Here is a 19,981-nt window from a genome sequence, read left to right on the forward strand (position 1 = left end):
TTGGTTGTGTCCTGTTGTAATGACCCATTGGCTGTATGTCTGCATGAAATGACATCTCTGGTGCTCCCTCTAGTGGTTACTTAGTTGTAGTGTATTTACATTAACCCCTTGTGTATATACAGTGATGCATATCACCACAGGTGCCATGTCCTTATTTGCTCTTGTACTGCATGGAAATGCGTTGAAATTTAACGAACGGTGAAGCTTTTTTTTCTTACAACTGGAAAAGACGGCGATGGTGCCGCCGGCGCCCGGCATGTCTTTTGGCGTTGATGGGTGAAGAAAGAGGCTGTTCGAAGCAGCTTGGCCTGGGAATCAATCATCTTTTTGTGTCGATAGGAGCGCGCAGGATACAAAAGTGCGCGGTCTTGTCCGACTTGCTGCCCCTTTCGGAAACAAAATTCAGCACCACGATAATGTAAAAAACAAACTTTTTTAAACGATGGCACCGTACATAAGTCACACAGCACCATCTGTAGGAATAAATTGAAATAGGCGTTGGGTGAAAATATGGGTGAACTGATCTTCTGCAAGGATGAGCATGCACACGATTCTGACACTGTAGCTGTCAGCTGGGTTGACACTGCAGACATGTTCTAATTTTCTAACTCCAGTTTGAAGTCTGGACTCTGTTGCTCCTTACACCCCCCCCCCCCCCTCACCACCCAGGAGGAGAAAGTATTATCCTCCCTCTGATTAGTTCAACTCAGCAAGATCCGTGGCAACCAGCAACCCAACCCAGTCCTATCCTCCAGCAGAGGGCAGCAGAGCGGAGCCGCTGATTGGCTGTGCGGGGAAAATTTGCATCAGTGCATTGCGGTCACTGTATCCAGAAAATGTACCTGAGCAAGATACCCTCCTTGTTCAAGTGAAGGCAAGCATCCAGCAGCGGGCAGCAGAGCGGAGCTTCTGATTGGCTGTTGCGGGGATATTTGCATCAGTGCATTGCGGTCACTGTATCCAGACGGTGTACCTGAGCAAGACACCCTCCATGTTCAAGTGAAGGCAAGCATCCAGCAGAGGGCAGCAGAGTGGAGCTGCTGATTGGCTGTTGCGGGGAAAATTTGCATCAGTGCATTGCGGTCACTGTAACCAGAAGGTGGTTTGTGGAGGAGCTGTTGTCATGTGATAGTTAAACGCCAAACACTTCTTCAGTGTTTCCCTCCCTACCTCCTCCTCTAACCAAGAAAAACAATCACTGTAAGGTTCCCAGCCGAGTAAAGATCAAGAGAGAGACTCGATGGCAGGTGGAAGTAGAAAGAAGTTGAACCGTGATGTCACAGCCAGCAGGTAAGTGATTGGCTGGTGACTGGTAAGTCGTTTTTCTTTTCCCTGAGGTGTGTTGATAAGGTAGGGTTTTTCTATTTTTTTTTGTTGTGTAATTGGTAACAATTTTTCTTTTTTTTTCCTTTTTCATTTATCTATTATTTGATATTATAGTAGGACTAAGTTAAGCTTAAGATTAAAAATGGCAGGAGATCTCAGACCTGTGTTACGCTCCTCTTGCTCAATGTGGGAGCTCAGGGATGTGGCTAATGTCCCTGGCTCCTTCTCGTGTGGGAAGTATGTCCAGCTGCAGCTCGTTAGACCGCATGACTGCTCTGGAGCTGCGGATGGACTCACTTTAGAGCATCCGCGATGTTGAGGAGGTCATGGATAGCACGTTTAGCGAATTGGTCACACCACAGATTAAAGGAGTGCTGATGGAGAAAGGGAATGGATGACCAAAAGGCAGAGAAAAGGCAGGAAGGCAGTGCAGGTGTACCATTTTGGATACTGTTGGGGGAGATGGCTCACCAGGGGAAGGCAACATTAGCCAGGTTCATGGCACCGTGGCTGGCTCTGCTGTACAGAAGGGCGGGAAAAAGAGTGGAAGGGCTATAGTCATAGGGGATTCAATTGCACGGGGAGTAGATAGGTGGTTCTGTGGTCAAAAACGAGACTCCCGAATGGTATGTTGCCTCCCAGGTGCACGGGTCAGGGATGTCTCAGATCGGCTGCAGAACATTCTGAAGGGGGAGGATGAATAGCCAGTTGTCGTGGTGCATTTAGGCACCAATGATATAGGTAAAAATCGGGATGAGGTCCTACAAGCAGAATTTAGGGAGTTAGGAGCCAAGTTAAAAAGTCGGACCTCAGAGGTAGTAATCTCAGGATTGCTACCAATGCCATGTGGTAGTCAGAGTAGAAATGAAAGAATAGGCAGGATGAATGCATGGCTTGAGGGATGGTGCAGGAGGGAGGGGTTCAGATTTTTGGGACATTGGGACTGGTTCTGGGGGAGGTGGGACTACTACAAATTGGACGGTCTACACCTGGGCAGGACTGGAACCAATGTCCTTGGGGTGCTTTTGCTAACGCTGTTGGGGAGGGTTTAAACTAATGTGACAGGAGGATGGGAACCAAATGAAGAGGTTAGTGGACAGTAAGGAGGTAGTAACTAAAGTCTGTAAGGAACTAGATCATGAAGTTAGCGTGACTAAGGGGAAGAAAGGCAGGGCGCAGATGATGAACACAAAGGGACTGGTGGTCTGAGGTGCATTTGTTTTAATGCAAGAAGTGTAGTAGGTAAGGCAGATGAACTTAGGGCTTGGATTAGTACCTGGGAGTATGATGTTATTGCTATTACTATTACTGAGACATGGTTGAGGGAAGGGTATGATTGGCAACTAAATATCCCAGGATATTGATGCTTCAGCCGGATAGTGAGGGAGGTAAAAAGGATGGAGGAGTTGCATTACTGGTCAGAGAGGATATCACAGCTGTGCTGAAGGAGGGCACTATGGAGGACTTGAGCAGTGAGGCGATATGGGCAGAGCTCAGAAATAGGATGGGTGCGGTAACAATGTTGGGGCTGTACAACAGACCTCCCAACAGCGAGGGTGAGATAGAGGTACAAATATGTAAACAGATTATGGAAAGATGTAGGAGCAACAGGGTGGTGGCGATAGGAGATATTAATTTTCCCAACATTGACTGGGATACACTTAGTGTCAGAGGTCTAGATGGAGCAGAATTTGTAAGGAGCATCCAGGAGGGTTTTCTAGAGCAATATGGAAATAGTCCAACTCGGGTAGGGGCCATACTGGACCTGGTGTTGGGGAATGAGCCCGGCCAGGTGGTTGAAGTTTCAGTCGGGGATTACTTTGGGAATAGTGATCACAATTCCGTAAGTTTTAGAATACTCATGGACAAAAACGAGTGTGGTCCTAAAGGAAGAGTGCTAAATTGGGGCAAGGCCAACTATACCAAAATTCGGCAGGAGCTGGGAAATGTGGATTGGGAGCAGCTGTTTGAAGGTAAATCCACATTTGATATGTGGGAGGCTTTTAAAGAGAGATTGATCAGAGTGCAGGGCAGACATGACCCTGTGAAAATGAGGGATAGAAATGGCAAGATTAGGGAACCATGGATGACAGGTGAAATTGAGACTAGCTAAGAGGAAAAAGGAAGCATACATAAGGTCTAGGCGATTGAAGACAGACGAAGCTTTGGAAGAATATCGGGAATGTAGGACCAATCTGAAACGAAGAATCAAGAGGGCTAAAAGGGGTCACGAAATATCTTTAGCAAAGAGGGTTAAGGAAAATCCCAAAGCCTTTTATTCAGAAATAAGGAGCAAGAGGGTAACTAGAGAAAGGGTTGGCCCACTCAAGGACAAAGGAGGAAAGTTATGCGTGGAGTCAGAGAAAATGGGTGAGATTCTTAACGAGTACTTTGCATCGGTATTCACCAAGGAGAGGGACATGACATCCCAGGTTCGATTCCGGCTTGGGTCATTGTCTGTGCGGAGTCTGCACGTCCTCCCCGTGTCTGCGTGGGTTTCCTCCGGGTGCTCCGGTTTCCTCCCACAGTCCAAAGATGTGCGGGTTAGGTGAACTGGCCAATGATAAATTGCCCTTAATGTCCAAATTGCCCTTGGTGTTGGGTGGAGGTGTTGAGTTTGGGTATGGTGCTCTTTCCAAGAGCCGGTGCAGACTCAAAGGGCCGAATGGCCTCCTTCTGCACTGTAAATTCAATGATAATCTATGATTAATCTAGGACAAAGGTTCGGCACAACATCGTGGGCCGAAGGGCCTGTTCTGTGCTGTATTTTCTATGTTCTATGTTAGGGATAGATGTTTGATTACTATAGGTCAAGAAGGCATAAGGAGGGAGGATGTGTTGGGTATTCTAAAAGGCATTAAGGTGGACAAGTCCCCAGGTCCGGATGGGATCTATCCCAGGTTACTGAGGGAAGTGAGAGAGGAAATGGCTGGGGCCTTAACAGATATCTTTGCAGCATCCTTGAACACGGGTGAGATACCGGAGGACTGGAGAATTGCCAATGTTGTCCCCTTGTTTAAGAAGGGTAGCAGGGATAATCTAGATAATTATAGACCGGTGAGCCTGAATTCAGTGGTAGGGAAGCTGCTGGAGAAGATACTGAGGGATAGGATCTATTCCCATTTGGAAGAAAATGGGCTTATCAGTGATAGGCACATGGTTTTGTGCAGGGAAAATGGGCTCATCAGTGATAGGCAACATGGTTTTGTGCATGTCTTACCAACTTAATAGAATGCTTTGAGGAAGTGACAAAGTTGATTGATGAGGGAAGGGCTGTAGATGTCATATGCATGGACTTCAGTAAGGCTTTGATAAGGTTCCCCATGGTAGGCTGATGGAGAAAGTGAAGTCTCATGGGGTCCAGGGTGTACTAGCTAGATGGATAAAGAACTGGCTGGGCAACAGGAGACAGAGAGTAGTAGTGGAAGGGAGTTTCTCAAAATGGAGAACTGTGACCAGTGGTGTTCCACAGGGATCCGTGCTGGGACCACTGTTGTTTGTGATATACATACATGATCTGGAGGAAGGTATAGGTGGTCTGATGAGCAAGTTTTCAGATGACACTAAGATTGGTGGAGTAGCAGATAGTGAAGGGGACTGTCAGAGAATACAGCAGAATATAGATAGATTGGAGAGTTGGGCGGAGAAATGGCAGATGGAGTTCAATCCGGGCAAATGCGAGGTGATGCATTTTGGAAGATCCAATTCAAGAGCGAACTATACGGTAAATAAAAAAACCCTGCGGAAAATTGATGTACAGAGAGAGATCTGGGTGTTCAGGTCCATTGTACCCTGAAGGTGACTGCGCAGGTCGATAGAGTGGTCAAGAAGGCATACGGCATTCTTTACTTCATCGGAAGGAGTGTTGAGTACAAGAGTTGGCAGGTCATGTTACAGTTGTATAAGACTTTGGTTCAGCCACATTTGGAATACTGCGTGTAGTTCTGGTCGCCACATTACCAAAACGATGTGGATGCTTTGGAGAAGGTGCAGAGGAGGTTCGCCAGGATGTTGCCTGGTATGGAGGGCGCTAGCTATGAAGAGAGGTTGAGTAGATTAGGATTATTTTTGTTAGAAAGACAGAGGTTGAGGGGGGGCCTCATTGAGGTCTACAAAATCATGAGAGGTATAGACAGGGTTGATAGCAAGAAGCTTTTTCCCAGAGTGGGGGACTCAATTACTAGGGGTCACGAGTTCAAGGTAAGAGGGGAAAAGTTTAAGGGAGATATGCGTGGAAAGTTCTTTACGCAGAGGGTGGTGGGTGCCTGAAACGCATTGCCGGCGGAGGTGGTAGAGGCGGGCACGATAGCGTCATTTAAGATGTATCTAGACAGATACATGAATGGGCAGGGAGCAGAGGGATACAGATCCTTAGAAAATAGGCGACGGTTTTAGATAGAGGATCTGGTCAGGCTTGGAGGGCCGAAGGGCCTGTTCCTGTGCTGTAATTTTTCTTTGTTCTTTGCTCGCCGAGTACAAGTTCCAGAGCACCCCCCCCCCCCCCCCGCGCTATGCCAATAACTACTGTCAGATTTATACATTGCTGGACGGGCTGTGGGGGAGTAGTAGCTTTGACATCGTTTATTTTTAAATAAATGTTGGCAAACCCCGCAGGGGTGAGGTGAGGTTCTCCGGGCGCACACCGTGGGTGGGGGGTAAATAGGGGATCGGTGCGTTGTCAAACACGCGCGAAAGGATGGAGATTTTAAAACGGCGCCTTTATGGCCGAGGATTTTGCGGGTGGCGGGGGCAACGACAACAAAAAAAAAACTTCCACAACACCAGCTGCCTGAGTTGAACTCAAATCCGGCTTTCGCTTCTGTCTGAAGATAGGCACCGATCGCCCAGGCTGGAATATTCCTGTGGAATCAGTTCCCCCCCACCCCGCCCCCGGGACAATCTTGCCCCTTAAAGAATGACGACAGAATACACCCCCCCCTGGAGAGAGATGGGGACAGGGAGATTGGGTTTGGTGCGGGAGGGAGGGGTGTTGCTGAGGCAGGGCGGGCTGGGCTGGGCCAGGTCGGGCTGGGCTGAGGGCGGGAGCTTGCTGGAGTCTCTCAGCCTCCTCACAAAGTGCGGCCAAGTGTAGCGCCTGGAAACGCATGCGCAGCCTGTCCACCGCCGCCAGCCGCACTGGGTGTCGATCTGACTTCAACAAGAGGGGGGAAAATAAACCCTCAAACGGATGTGCTTTAGAAAAGGAAACAGCAACACACAGAATTTTAATGACACGCCGTGAGTATTGGCTTCGCCTTTTCTTCCTGGTATTTGTTTTATTGTTTTTTTAAAAAAAAAACACAGTCCACCCACACAGACACACAGAGGGATTTGGGAAGCTGTCAGTTTGAGCCTGGGGAGATGTGACTCGGGGCTCCCGCATCCCCAACACGATCTGACAAATCGCCGTCCTTTAGTCATGTGCAACCTTCCCTGGGCAAATTTCAAACCATCCGATGCGTCCCCCTGTTTTGCCTTTTTTTTTGCTCTCTCCAGAGATTGCAGTATTGTCGTGGGGGCGAGAGGGTGGTGTTGCATTTGTTACCTTCTCGTGGCGTTTGGCGGATTACTGTCGCCCGCCGGTTCAAACACTTCTTGCCAACCCGTGTTGCACCGTAAAAATGCAGAAGTGGCCTGGCTGCTCCCGGGCAGGGACAGACCGAGGGGCTTAAAGTCGTGACCCCTCTGCCAACCTCTCTCTTTCTGTCTTGTCACGCACTTCTTTCAGGGCAACTCGGTTCGGCTCTCGTTTCCTTTCAGTGGGCAGGTTTGAAGGAGGGTGGTGGGGGAAGAGAAGTTGCGGCACCTGTGACCTTTCTCCACCCCCCTCCTGTCAGTTCTGACACAGCCACCTGTGGCTGCTGCTGGATTCAAGGCTCCAGCTCACACTCGCCGTCGATTTGCATTCACACCTCAGCCTCGACGCTCTCTTCCCCCCCCCCCCCCCGCTCCTACCACCACAGTCTGACGCGGGGGTGGTCTTCACCAGCTCTGCACAAGTGTCCACTTGTCAAGATTACCTGGTAGCTCCTAGCGCCTTTCCTCGGCTCGTGTCGCGCTACCTTTAGACACCGGTGCACGAAGAAACGGGGTTCGCCTCGGGCACCCGCCACCGGGGAGGTGGATTTGGCGGGGGGCATGGGCCGACTGCTGGTGCTGGCGAGGTGGGGAAATGGGAGCATTGTCACGGGAGGGAGGGGGGAATTGCAGTTCTCCGCTCAGATTCTGCAAAGCACTTTTTTCATCCTTCCAGATTCCCACGGCTACAGATTTATACACAGCCGCTTCTCAATGTTCACGAACTTACTCAGTATTCATTAGAGGGTATCCAAACGAGTGGAGCTTGATAATGTACTGCATTCAATTTTGCTGACGAATAGCATGTCTGGTGCATTGCTCTCCGGGCCGAGCAAATGTTGCACAAGCATCTTTCTTTTAAAGAGGTTGTTCACTGTTGTCGATATGTTAGCTCGGTTGGCTGGTTCGTGATGCGGAGGGAGGGACACCCAACAGCGCGGGTTCAATTCCAGTACCGGCTGGGGTTATTTATGATGGCTCAACCTTGCCCTCGTCTGAGGTGTGGTGACCCTCAGGTTAAATCACCGCTAGTCAGCTCTCTCTCAAAAGGGGAGAGCAGCCTTGGCCCTTGGGAACGATGGTGATTTTCATGTCTATATAAGGAATTACTATAGGCCTTGTTATTTACGAAATGCACAGGAGCAATATAATAATACAGTATGTGCACATGTTTAACACAACATGTGATGCCAGGCTGCAGAGGGATGAAACTCCAGGTAATGCTTACGGTGTAGTGGGTCTGGAGAAGTGGTTAGCAGAATGCAGGTACACCATTTATTCTTGTCACAGATCAATTAAATCCCCATGGGCATGAGTGCCGTTCAAGGATAGGTGGTCAAGAGTGCTATTGTATGTTTTGAATTTGATCATTGTGGCAAACTAAAGATGCATATTGTCTCAGTAAAGCTGTTGGGGAAGCCAATAACCACGCGGTTATATTGGCCACCTCTCAACAAAGAATGACAGCATTGGTGTGGAACATTGTTGTGAGGAAAGAGACACTGAACTCTAATACACTCTCCGTTCTAAAACATAAAACTTCAATCCCACTATGCGTGAAGACCATTTTTGTAAGCTGAACATAATCTTGAGTTGTTTAAGATGTTTTCTCTACTCCACTTTTCTGACTTTTTACTTCCTATTGAATATTTGTGTCGAAACGTCATGACCTTTAGGAAACTGTCATAAAGAAGTTAGCAAACCAAACACTGGAAGAGAACTGAATGAATATAGGGAATTGAAAAGACTTTATCATTATACAGTAGTATCCTGAATTATTGACTGGGTTTACCTGAAATTACGTTGAATCACTACAGTGCAGAAGGGAGCCATTCGGCCCATTGAGTCTGCATCGACACTCCGAAAGAGCACCCTACCTAGGCTCATACCCCCACTCTATCCCAGTAACCCCACCTCACCTTTTGGACACTAAGGGGCAAATCCACCCATGTGCACATCTTTGTACTGTGGGAGGAAACCAGCGTGCCCGGAGGAAACCCAAGCAGACACAGGGAGAAAGTGCAAACTCCACACAGACAGTCACACAAGGTTGGAATCAAACATGGGTCACAGCAGCAGTACTAACCATTGTGCCACCATGCAATGAATGTATTTGGGCTCAGAAATGTATTCAAGCCAATTTCTTTCATAATGTCCATTAAATAAAAATAGACAGAAAAATCCCCCAAGAATAAATTTAAGGTGAATGGTGGAAGATATAGGGGGGATGTCAGAGGTAGGTTCTTTACCCAGAGAGTAGTGGGGGCATGGAATGCACTGCCTGTGGAAGTAGTTGAGTCGGAAACATTAGGAACCTTCAAGCGGCTATTGGGTAGGTACATGGATTACGGTAGAATGATGGGGTGTAGATTAATTTGTTCTTAATCTAGGACAAAGGTTTGGCACAACATCGTGGGCCGAAAGGCCTGTTCTGTGCTGTATTTTTCTATGTTCTAAATACATTTTAAAGTTAATAACCATTTTATCAAAAGGACAGGCAGAATCTGTGGAAGGAACAAACCAATTAACTGCCTGACATGTTAAATGTTGCCAGTACTTTCTGCTCTTTCTTTAGACTTCCAGCAGTTGAACTTTTTACTTTTTGGTAACATTTCTTATCATATTCTAACCAATTCTTTGTAAATCTAATAAAGTTCATTTCATCGCAAACATAATCAATATTCCAGAAAAATACACCACCTCATATTTGTGTGCAAAATGGTCCAAGGAGGGAACCAAACATTAGTTTAGGCTGGAGCAGTTTAAAGTGGATAATGGATGTGCTCTAATCTACATTTATGTTCCCTGCATTTGTATTGACTTTGCTATATGGTTTGATTTTTAAAAAATTCTCTTTTTAAAAAAAAAGTTGTATTCGCCTTTGTCACATTGTCTCCCAAATTTACACCCAACAATAAACAATAATCAGTAACGATTGTAATGTCAATCCCCATATCAATAACAACGGTCCCATCCTCCCACCAAACCCCCAAACATTAGCCCGCATGTTAACATAAACAAATGACAAAGAGGAATCAGGAATCACCCATAGTCACCATTAACACATACAGTCCCCCAACCCCCCTAATGTTCGATGTGACCCAATTCTCGAAAGTGCATAATAAATAATGCCCATGAATTGTAGAATGCCTCCATCCTTCCCCTCAGTTCAAATTTGACCTTTTCAAGCGTCAAGAATTCCAGCAGGTCTCCCCGCCATGCCAGGGCACAGGGTGGAGAGGTTGATCTCCACCCTAACAGGATCCGCCTTCGGGTGATCAACGAGGCGAATGCTACGCCAACTGCCTCCGCGCCCGTTTCCAACCCCGGCTGGTCCGACACCACGAATTTGGCCTCCCGAGGGCCCGGGTCCAGTTTCACGTGCGCCACTTTAGAGCTTACCCTAAACACCTTTTTCCATTAATCCTCCAGCTTTGGACAGGACCAAAACATAAGAACGTGATTTGCAGGGGACCCCCCGCAACGTTCACATACATCTTCTACTCCCTCAAAGAGCCGGCTCATCCTCGTCCTTGTAAGGTGCGCTCTATACACCACCTTCAGCTGTATCAGCCCCAACCTCGCACACGAGGTGGAGGCGTTCACCCTCCGCAGCACCTCACACCAGAACCCCTCCTCCATACCCTCTCCCAACTCTTCCTCCCACTTTGCCTTGATCCCTTCTAGTGGTGCCTTCTCCTCCTCCAAAATATCCCCGTAAACCGCCGACACTACCCCCTTCTCCAGTCCCCCTGTCGTCAGCAGCTCCTCCAGCAATGTGGAAGTTGGCTCTACTGGGAATCTCTGTATCTCCTTTCTGGCAAAGTCTCGAACCTGCATTCAAATAAAGAACAAAGAAAACTGCAGCACAGGAACAGGCCCTTCAGCCCTCCCAGCCTACGCCGATGCATGTATCTAAATATTTCCCCCTGCTCCAGCCCATACTTCGCTCCCAGCTCCTTCAATCCCGCAAAACGACCCCCAAGAAACAAATCTTTTAGTGTCCTAATTCCTTTCTCCTCCCATCTCAGAAAATTTCCATCCCATTTCCCTGGCTCAAATCTATGGTTCCCCTGAATCGGCATTTTATATGGTTTGATTAATGAAGGGGCCAGGGCAGATAGACAGAATGATGGCAAAATTAATAATAATAATCGCTTATTGGCACAAGTAGGCTTCAATGAAGTTACTGTGAAAAGCCCCTAGTTGCCACATTCCGGCGCCTGTTCGGGGAGGCACGGGAATTGTACCCGCGCTGCTGGCCTTGTTCTGCATTACAAGCCAGCTGTTTAGCCCACTGTGCTAAACCATCCCCATATTGCATCAGTATGCAAATTGCATCTGTATGCAATATCGTAGCCCTGTACTAAATAATTTGTACAATTATTCAATGTGCAAAATTTTAGTTTTTGTTTTCTAATACATTTGTTGCACAAGTAGTAATCTCATTGGTGAATTGTGTAATGTATATGCACTAATGATGAAGGTCTTGAGAGCTCATCTTGACTAATCAGGGCTCATTCATTTCATGAAGAATCAGTTATGCATTCGGGATTCTCCCGGCATTGTTCGAAACACCTGAAAATACCAGACATTGAAAGAATTCAATATGTCTGTTGGTAGCATTTCATTCATCAAACATGATGAATGAAATGTTAACTCCTGATCAGCACTGCTAAAATATGGCTTCAAATTTAATTCTGTCATGCTCCTTCCAGGTTCTTAAAATATGTATAATTTTTGAAGTGAACAAATGATGCAATGCACATTTCAGTAACTATTGTGTATTAATGCCAATTTCATATTTTACGAAGGAGAGTCCAGAAAATATTCAATTAATGTGAGACACTATTGTTTACTATATTAACAGAGAAGCACTTCATGTATTCATATAATATTCTGCTATTGATTTCATCAGAGGGATGTTAATCAGAGGGATTAATTGCTAACTGCAATCTGCAGCCACATGATTTGGCGTATCTCTTATTCTCCCATTATCATCAAGTCTGGGGAACAACCATGGTTCAATGTGGAGTGTGGAAGAGCATGCCAGAAGTAACAATACAACTAAAAATAAGGTGTCAAACTGCTGAAGCTACAGCATAAGAAATATGCATATTAATCAGCGAAGTCAGCATGGTATGGGTGGAACTAAGTTATCACACAGCCAATAGATCGGACAAAAGCTGTGCAGTTCTGCCACATCTATGCGTGAATGGTGCTGGAAAATTAAGCAACTAATATAAAGAGGAGGAGGAAGAGGAGGGTCCATGAACATTATTATTATTCAGTTATGGCAGAGCCCAGCACATCAGCACAAAAGGCAAGGCAGGAGCATTTGAATACCGTTTCAGCTACAAATATGAAATGAAATGAAAAACGCTTATTGTCAAAGTAGGCTTCAAATGAAGTTACTGTGAAAAGCCCCTAGTCGCCACATTCTGGCACCTATTCAGGGAGGCTGGTACGGGAATTGAACCGTGCTGCTGGCCTGCCTTGGTCTGCTTTAAAAGCCAGCGATTTAGCCCAGTGTGCTAAACCAGCCCCTCCAGTGGGAATACTTCATGGATCTTCCATCCAAGCCTCTTCTTGACTTTCCCATCAGCACAGATGTCACAGGGTCTTCAACTAATTTGATTCACTTTGTGTGATATCTGGTAGCGGTTAAATATAGAAAATAGAGCAAAGGCTATGCGCCGCAACAGCATCCTGACAGTAGTGCTGAAGATTGGGTGCTCCAAAACTAGTTGCACCTCTGCGAAGGCTTTTCCAGTGCAAATGCAAAACTGGCATCAATGCAATAAAGTGCAAGGTTGCCTAGCTATCTCTTGTCTATGTAAAGGAGGTCAAATCCAATCCGACCAGTTACCACTGCATCAGCTTGCACTCAATCCTCAGCAAAGTGATAGTTGTTGGCAACACTGCTATTAAGCGATACTTATTCTTATTCCCCAATAGCCAGTTCACAGATGTTCAATTTGATTTTCGTAAAGACCCACTTGGCCCCAGACCTCATTACAATCTTGATCTAAACATGGAAAATTCTGGAGGACTGGCTTGACATCAATGCAGTATTTGACCGGATGTGGCATTAAGGAGCCCAAATAAAATTGAAGCCAATGGGAGTGAAGGGGAAAACTCTCCACTGGTTAGAATCACAACTACCACAAAGGAATGGTTGTGATTATAGAAGGTCAGTGAGCTCTGCCAAGAGCATTGCTGTGGGAATTTCTCAGAGCAGGTTCTACTAGGCTAATTACCTTCAGCTGCTTTTTCAATGGCCTTCCCTCCATCATAAGGTTAGAAGTGGGATTTTTTAATGATAATAGCAGTGTTCAGTGTCATTTACAATTTGTTCCAATAGCGAAGCAGTTCATGCCCACATGCGCAAAGATCTGGACAATTTTCAGGCTTTGGCTGAGAGATGACAAGTAACATTTCTGCTACTCGAGTGTCAGGAAACAACTATCATCACAAGAGAGAATGTTATCATCTCTCCTTGACATTCATTGGTTCTGCCATCATCAAATCCCCCACCATCAACATCCTGCGGGTGACAATTGACCAGTTGACCAACTACAAAACTACTCTGCCTACAAGAACAGATAAGAGACTGGATATTCTGCAGTAAGCATCTCACCTCCTGACTCCCAATTTACAAGGCAGGAGTGTGATGGAATATTTTACTTGTCTGGATGAGCATGACTCCAGCAACACTCAAAGTTGGATTCTATCCAACCCAGTTTTATTGTAAAGTCCATCCACCACCTTACATATTCACTCGCTCCACCACTAGCTCAGAGTGGTATCAGTGCATTTCTCCTACAAGACATGTTGCAGAAACTCACCAAAGCTTCTTTGACTGCAGCTCCCAAACCCATAGCCTCTTCCCGGAAGGAAGGACAATAGCAGCAGGCAACTGGGAACACCATCAACTGCAGGTTTGTTTCAAGTTAAACTTCACCCTGATTTGGAAATATCTCATCTCCCTTCATCATCACTGGATCTCACTACCTAAAAGCGCCGTGCAAGTACCTTCACATCATGGACTGCAACATTTTGAGAAGGTGGCTGTCTACCAACATTAAGGACAATCAGGGATGGGCAATAAATGCTGGCTGTGCCAGTGACTTTCACATCTCATTAATCAATTTAAAAAATCAAATAAATGAACCAACATCATTGTTAAAATTACAAACAGAGGTATGTCACAAATGAACACTTTTGAATATTAACATAATAATATCTTGTCATTAATATTTCCTTTATTTTAAATTAACTTTCCAATCAGTTTAAAGTATAGTATCTCACATACTGAGTATAATTAAGGGCTAGAGTATCACAAAAGTAACAGAAAACTGAGAATATTATTATAGGCTTTAGGTGAATTATATTGTATAAAGTACAATAGAGGTCGAATCATTCTATGTTTGATATTTGAAAAATGGAAGTCATATTACCCATTAAAGTCACTCTAAATCATTCCCTAGTAATGTAATTTATTTTGTGTCTCAAAAATAAACATGTTAAAGGTATGGAAACAGGTTAATGTAAGAACATGCTTAGTATCAATTTGGAACTCCAACATGGGTTTGCATGAGGCACAAGGATTTGGAGATGAAGGGGTCTAGCGAGTGAATTCTAGAATTTGAAGCCCAGGTGGCCAAAAGCACAGTGGCCTTTGTGGAGCAATGGGAGGGGGATGAACAGGATGAATGGAGAGTTCTGGGGTTTCGTAGGGCTAGAGGTGTTGCAGAAATGGGGCAAGTCAAAATCATGAAGGGATTTTGAAACAAAAGGATCAGGATTTTAAATTGGATCTCTTGAGGAATCAGGAGCCAATGTAAGTCAGAAGGACAGGAATAATGAATGGGACAGGAATAATGACTGGGTAAGTTGGTTTTGATGCAGGACAGGAAACTAGCAATAATGTTTTGGATGAATTGAAGTTAACAGAATGTGAAGAATTCTATGTAACTGTGGCAAATTCTACAAACAACACACTCAAGTTACCTTAAATCCCATTACATGGCTATGTATACATTTTTAATGTTTCTTTTTGAAGCACAGAATATTGAAGTGTTTATAGTACATTTTAATGTTTGCTATTCACTCTGAGATTTTGCTACATTGAACCAGTTTGTTAGACAAATAAATTAACCTTTTTCTTATTCATGCTTTATTTATTACTAGGTGCCTTGAAGTTTAACAATGTAAATGTCTTTAAAAATAGTCTTCTTCTATCTATCTGATAGTCCTATGAATTCAGCACAAATAATGTAGGAGCTTGAAATAGTGATTTTGCAGAACTTGTGGTAGAATCTGCTTCTAATACATTAATGTCTTCAGCCATCAGCAAAACTGCACCATATAAAGTTACCCCATCCCCAATTGATTTGAGTTTTCTGTACGTTCATCACCTGTTGGAGATCGGAGGTGCAGACGATGACATAGATAATTTAGTACAAGGAGATTGAGAAAAGAACTTGGGGAGTTTTGGCAGACACGTCTGGACACTTGTTTAGATAAAGTGGTGAAACAGTTAAAAAGTTCACACAATGCTCGGATATTTAGGCCTTGATTTCTACTCCTGGGTTGGGAGCGCAGATTCAGGACCTTTCCTGACTCCGCGCAGCCGACCTGGGCAAAAGAGACCTGGAAGTTGGAATTTTAATTGCAGTGGGGAGGCAGGCTGAAATGTGATTCAGGCTGTGGCCCAAGAACGAGTGAGAAGGCTGCTGGGTGTGGTGCTGGGTTGGCAGGGAGGCATAACCTCAGCCGATATGGGGATTGAACCCGCACCGTTGGCCGCGCTCTGTATCATGAGCCAGTTGTCCAGCTAACTAAGCTAACCATTGAAGAACCAGTACCACAGTGCAACCCTTGTTAAATGCAACAATCTTTGCTGCTTTCTGCCATCCTTCACCCCTGGGAATGGCCAGGTTGCCTGATTGACGTTTTGATGGACTCTCTTTCCTTGGCTGTCCCTATTAACCACTGTAAATTTTGAACACGGTTTTGGGGTAGTCTGTTAAGGGACTTATGGGGAGAGGGTTGTGGTAGCGTGGCCCCTTTAAGAGGGAGGACTCCATGGACCAAGTGACCGTCTCGGGGCAAATCGCGCATGAGTGCACGAACCCTGGCCAATGGGAAGTTTGCAAGGGGGCCCTGGGAGCAGGATCCGGGCAGTGTGGACCTGGGAGCTGAAGTGTAAAATTCCTGTTGTATGGTATTCTTTTCCTGTTATCTAACTGCCTTTGTCTTTCATCAATAAACACCTTTGTTTATTACTGGAAGTCTCCACAACAACCTGTGCCCCCGGACCAAAAGGAAGCATTTTCTTTAACACTCTAGATTTCTTTTTTAATTTAAAGGCCAGAAATTTTGAATGACTTGATAGCTTGTGGGTTCCCTTTGACAGTTGCTTTTTATAGGTCCTCTTGACAGTCTTGACAGGGTCTCTTGACACTTCTGGCAGCTCCCTTGGACTGGTCGTTCTGCGAGGTGCTTCTGACAGCTGATTTTGTCAGGTTTGTTGGCAATTAAAATGAACATGACAGTAATCAGTTTATGCAATTTATATGCATATTTATGCCTACTTTTAACAATTACAAAGAGCACGTGACTCACTACAAAGGGCATCTAACCTTCACTAAAGGTGTACCAGGACCAGATCCAAAGGGGTATCCTGGCTATCTAAATGAATCCATCAAGCTTAGACATCCTGTCACCTTTTCTGACCTACACATGTTGGTTTTCACACTCCTGGCTTACCAAATTCTCACTTTAGTGGAGGTAGCTGGTGATTGAAATGGCTAGCGGCCTCTGTAAACTGCTCATGTGTCAACCCAGGCCCCACTCCATTCCTGCCCCTGCGATGATAGGAAATACCTTGTTGGGAAGCTCAAGTTCAGATTTCTAGGCTCATCCACCATTTCTGCCATCGCGGAGAGGCTCTTTAATATGGGAAAATCCAGCCCTTGGTCAGAATAGTAAAGTTCAGGCCAACGATAGTTTTCTATGCAAGATTATCGCTGTTAAAACCCAGGGAGAGAATGTACAGCAACAAGAACACCACCACAATAACTTGCATTTATACAGTGCCATTAACATGGAAAAAGTCCCAAGGTACTTCACAGAAGAGTATTCAGAAAAACTGCATGCTCAGCCAAAAAAGATATTAAACTGATGACCAAGTACTTGATCAAAGAGATGTGATTTAAAGGGTATTTCAAGGAGAAGGAAGTTTAAGGAATGAAGCCAGGTTTGTGAAGTGTGGATGGCTGAAGACACAGCTGTCAATGGATTACACAGGAGTCTAGATGGAGAATTGTGGGGTAGGGGGGTTCCAACTGTACATTTGGAGGAGGTTAAAGAGGGAGCAAGGGTAGGAACACGAAAGGAATTTAAACTGAAGATTGAGAAGAGAAGAGACCAGCATCCAATGTAGGCCAGAAAGGACAAGAGTCATGTGTAAGTAGGACTTCATGAAGGATGGTATTTGAGCAGAAGAGATTTATGAAAAGTAGAGAATGATCTTATCCAGGATAGCATTTGAATAATTTGATTAGGTAACAAACATCTAGATGAAGGTTTTTGCAGCAGAGAGGGAAATGTAATCAGCGATAGAAGTAGGGTGTCCCTGCGATAGAAACAATATGTGTTAGTTGCTCAGCTCTGGATTAAATTAAATGTGCTGATTGTGAATATCCTGATTTAACCTGAAATAGTGAATGTCAGGGAAAAATAATGGAATTTGTGTCACGAGTTTGGCATTTTATGGTGTCAGCTGTAGTTCAGTTGGTAACATTTTCACCTCAGAGTCAGAATGTTGTGCATTCAAGAATAGAAGCATATCATTCAAGGCTGTCACGTCATTGGAGTACTGAGGGGCTGCTGCATAGTTGGAGGTGCAGGCTTTTGGATGAAATGTTAAACTGAGGCCCTGTCTGCCTGTCCAATGGATGTAAAATAATAATAATAATAATCTTTATTGGTGTCACAAGTAGGCTTGCATTAACACTGCAATGAAGATACTGTGAAAATCCCCTATTCGCCACACTCCGGCACCTGTTTGGGTACACTGAGGGAGAATTCAGATGGTCCTATTCACCTAACAAGCACGTCTTTTAGGACTTGTGAGAATAAACTGGAGTACCTGGAGGAACCCCACGCAGACACGGCGAGAACGTGCAGACTCCGCACGTAATGGAATTAACCATGGGAGCCGACGTCTTAGTCATCAGCAGCAAACATTTGAGAAGATCAAATCAGAAGTATAATGTCTGCAGTTACGGGATATTGATGCAAGATTGACCACATATATGGGAGAACCAGATGCATCTGGATCATCTCCGTACGAGGAGGCCAATTGTAGGAAAAACAAATCCAGAGGAGCTAGCTACGACTCAGACAGTCCTGGCACCAGCACTTTCGAGGGCGTTACCCAAAGGGGGACATGACGCCTGGATGAGGGAGGTCAAGGAATTCAACTCCAACATGGAGACCAATGCATCAGAGGTTTCTGACGGTGAACAGACTGACGAGCAACCACCAGTAATCATCCAACCACGACGATCAGCGAGGAAGCGGCGATCGCCATCTAGATACACATCGCCTGATCCAGCTCCACAAGTGCCCGATGCGCAGCCGCAGGCATAAAAAGAGGAGGCGCCTTCCTACTCCACCTTCTGCGGAGGAGTCTTTGGGTTTTTTGAGGGGAGGGATGTTCTAACCCACATGAGATCTACGGTTCGGACCAACTAATCTGCCCGTGAGTCTCGAGCATGAGCTTCCCAGCTGAGGGGCGAGGCTCCCATTAGTGGAGCAACAGACACTGTTGTAAAAGCTCGGCCCGAATGGAAGCCGAGCAAAGAAGTCCCGACTGGGACCTGTGTACATTGTGTAAATGGTGACTTGTATAATACACAACCAGTTTCTCTGTACCTCTGTGGTTACAAAACATGGGAAACTCAGAAGAAAGTTTAGTGCATCTGTCAGAAGAGCTTTTAAACACCCAGCTTATTAGCATTGTACTTCTAGCTTTGGCATCAATTTCATGACATTGGGCATGATGACAAAATGCATGGCTCAAGTTCAACCATAGCTTTTAAAGGGCCAGCCCTTGGAAGAGTTTGGAGTTGGAGGCAAGTAAAGAAAAGATGTGCAAATAGATGCACGGAAATAGATGCACAATGATCAAAGGTGCCTTGCTTGAAGCGCTGCTGGGGGCTGCGAGGAACAGGAGAGAGATACAGGTTCTTACTCCTGCTGTCAGAATGTTGTCAGGGGCTAAAGTCTTTGCCGTATCCAGTGTATCAGCCATTTCTTTCTAACACATGGATTTTACATCCCTTTGCAAAAGGGTTTGCAAGTGATGGAGGTAGGGTGGTGTGGTGCACATACAATTCCTTGGATTGCCGTCCCACTAGGATCCCACCCGCCCTGACCTCTCCACAATTTTATGGTGGGACTGGTGAAGACCACCTGCCCTTGTTCCAATCGAGTGGTCAATTAATTTCCACCTAACAGCCATTTCCCTCCCAGCTCCAATTTTCAGAGTGGTGGGAGGAGTTTTAGGGAAGGGAGAAGGCTGGAAAGTAACCCTGCTCAGGCCTCGGATAGGAATGGGAGGTTCGGGCTCACCTCCTACCATAGCCCCTTTTTTACATCATGTGCTTTCTTCCCACACAAGGCATGTTTGCAGTCCCAGACCTGTCCACTGCAGTTTCTGGAGCTGCTGAGACTAGAGAGTTGGCAGGCAGGGACTTTCTCCTGAGTGAGGGGCAGAAGTCCTGTCTCTAGCCAATCAGCACTCCTTGGGGCCTTAAATGGCTGCGGGCTATTGGCAGCCATGTGTCTTCCACTGACCCTTTGGGTGGCAGGGTGAGAAACCCCTTCATCCTTACATGGAGTGAATCAAATTGGTTGAATTCTGGCATCTGTGATGTTGGAGGCCAAGAGTGATCATCCAATCAGTAATTTTGACTGAAGATGGGTGCAAATGCTTCAACCTGTTCTGTTGCATTGATGTGCTGGGCTCCCCCATCATTGAGGATGGAGATATGTGTGGAGCCTC

General features: G+C 45.6%; 1 protein-coding gene across 2 annotated transcripts in view; it reads left to right on the forward strand.

The window, feature by feature from the left end:
* Window positions 1-6,426: 6,426 nt before the first annotated feature.
* rgs19 (regulator of G protein signaling 19) overlaps window positions 6,427-19,981 on the forward strand; it is a 169,271-nt gene continuing 155,716 nt past the window's right edge. The window contains exon 1 of one of the 2 annotated variants that reach the window (XM_072514955.1): window positions 6,427-6,564. In XM_072514955.1, the coding sequence (XP_072371056.1) occupies window positions 6,515-6,564 (50 nt within the window). In that variant the 5' untranslated portion in view covers window positions 6,427-6,514. The remainder of the gene's footprint in view (window positions 6,565-19,981) is intronic. The other variant, XM_072514954.1, reaches the window with a different exon arrangement.

Source organism: Scyliorhinus torazame, chromosome 8 (assembly GCF_047496885.1).
Source record: "Scyliorhinus torazame isolate Kashiwa2021f chromosome 8, sScyTor2.1, whole genome shotgun sequence".
NCBI classification, from domain to species: domain Eukaryota; kingdom Metazoa; phylum Chordata; class Chondrichthyes; order Carcharhiniformes; family Scyliorhinidae; genus Scyliorhinus; species Scyliorhinus torazame.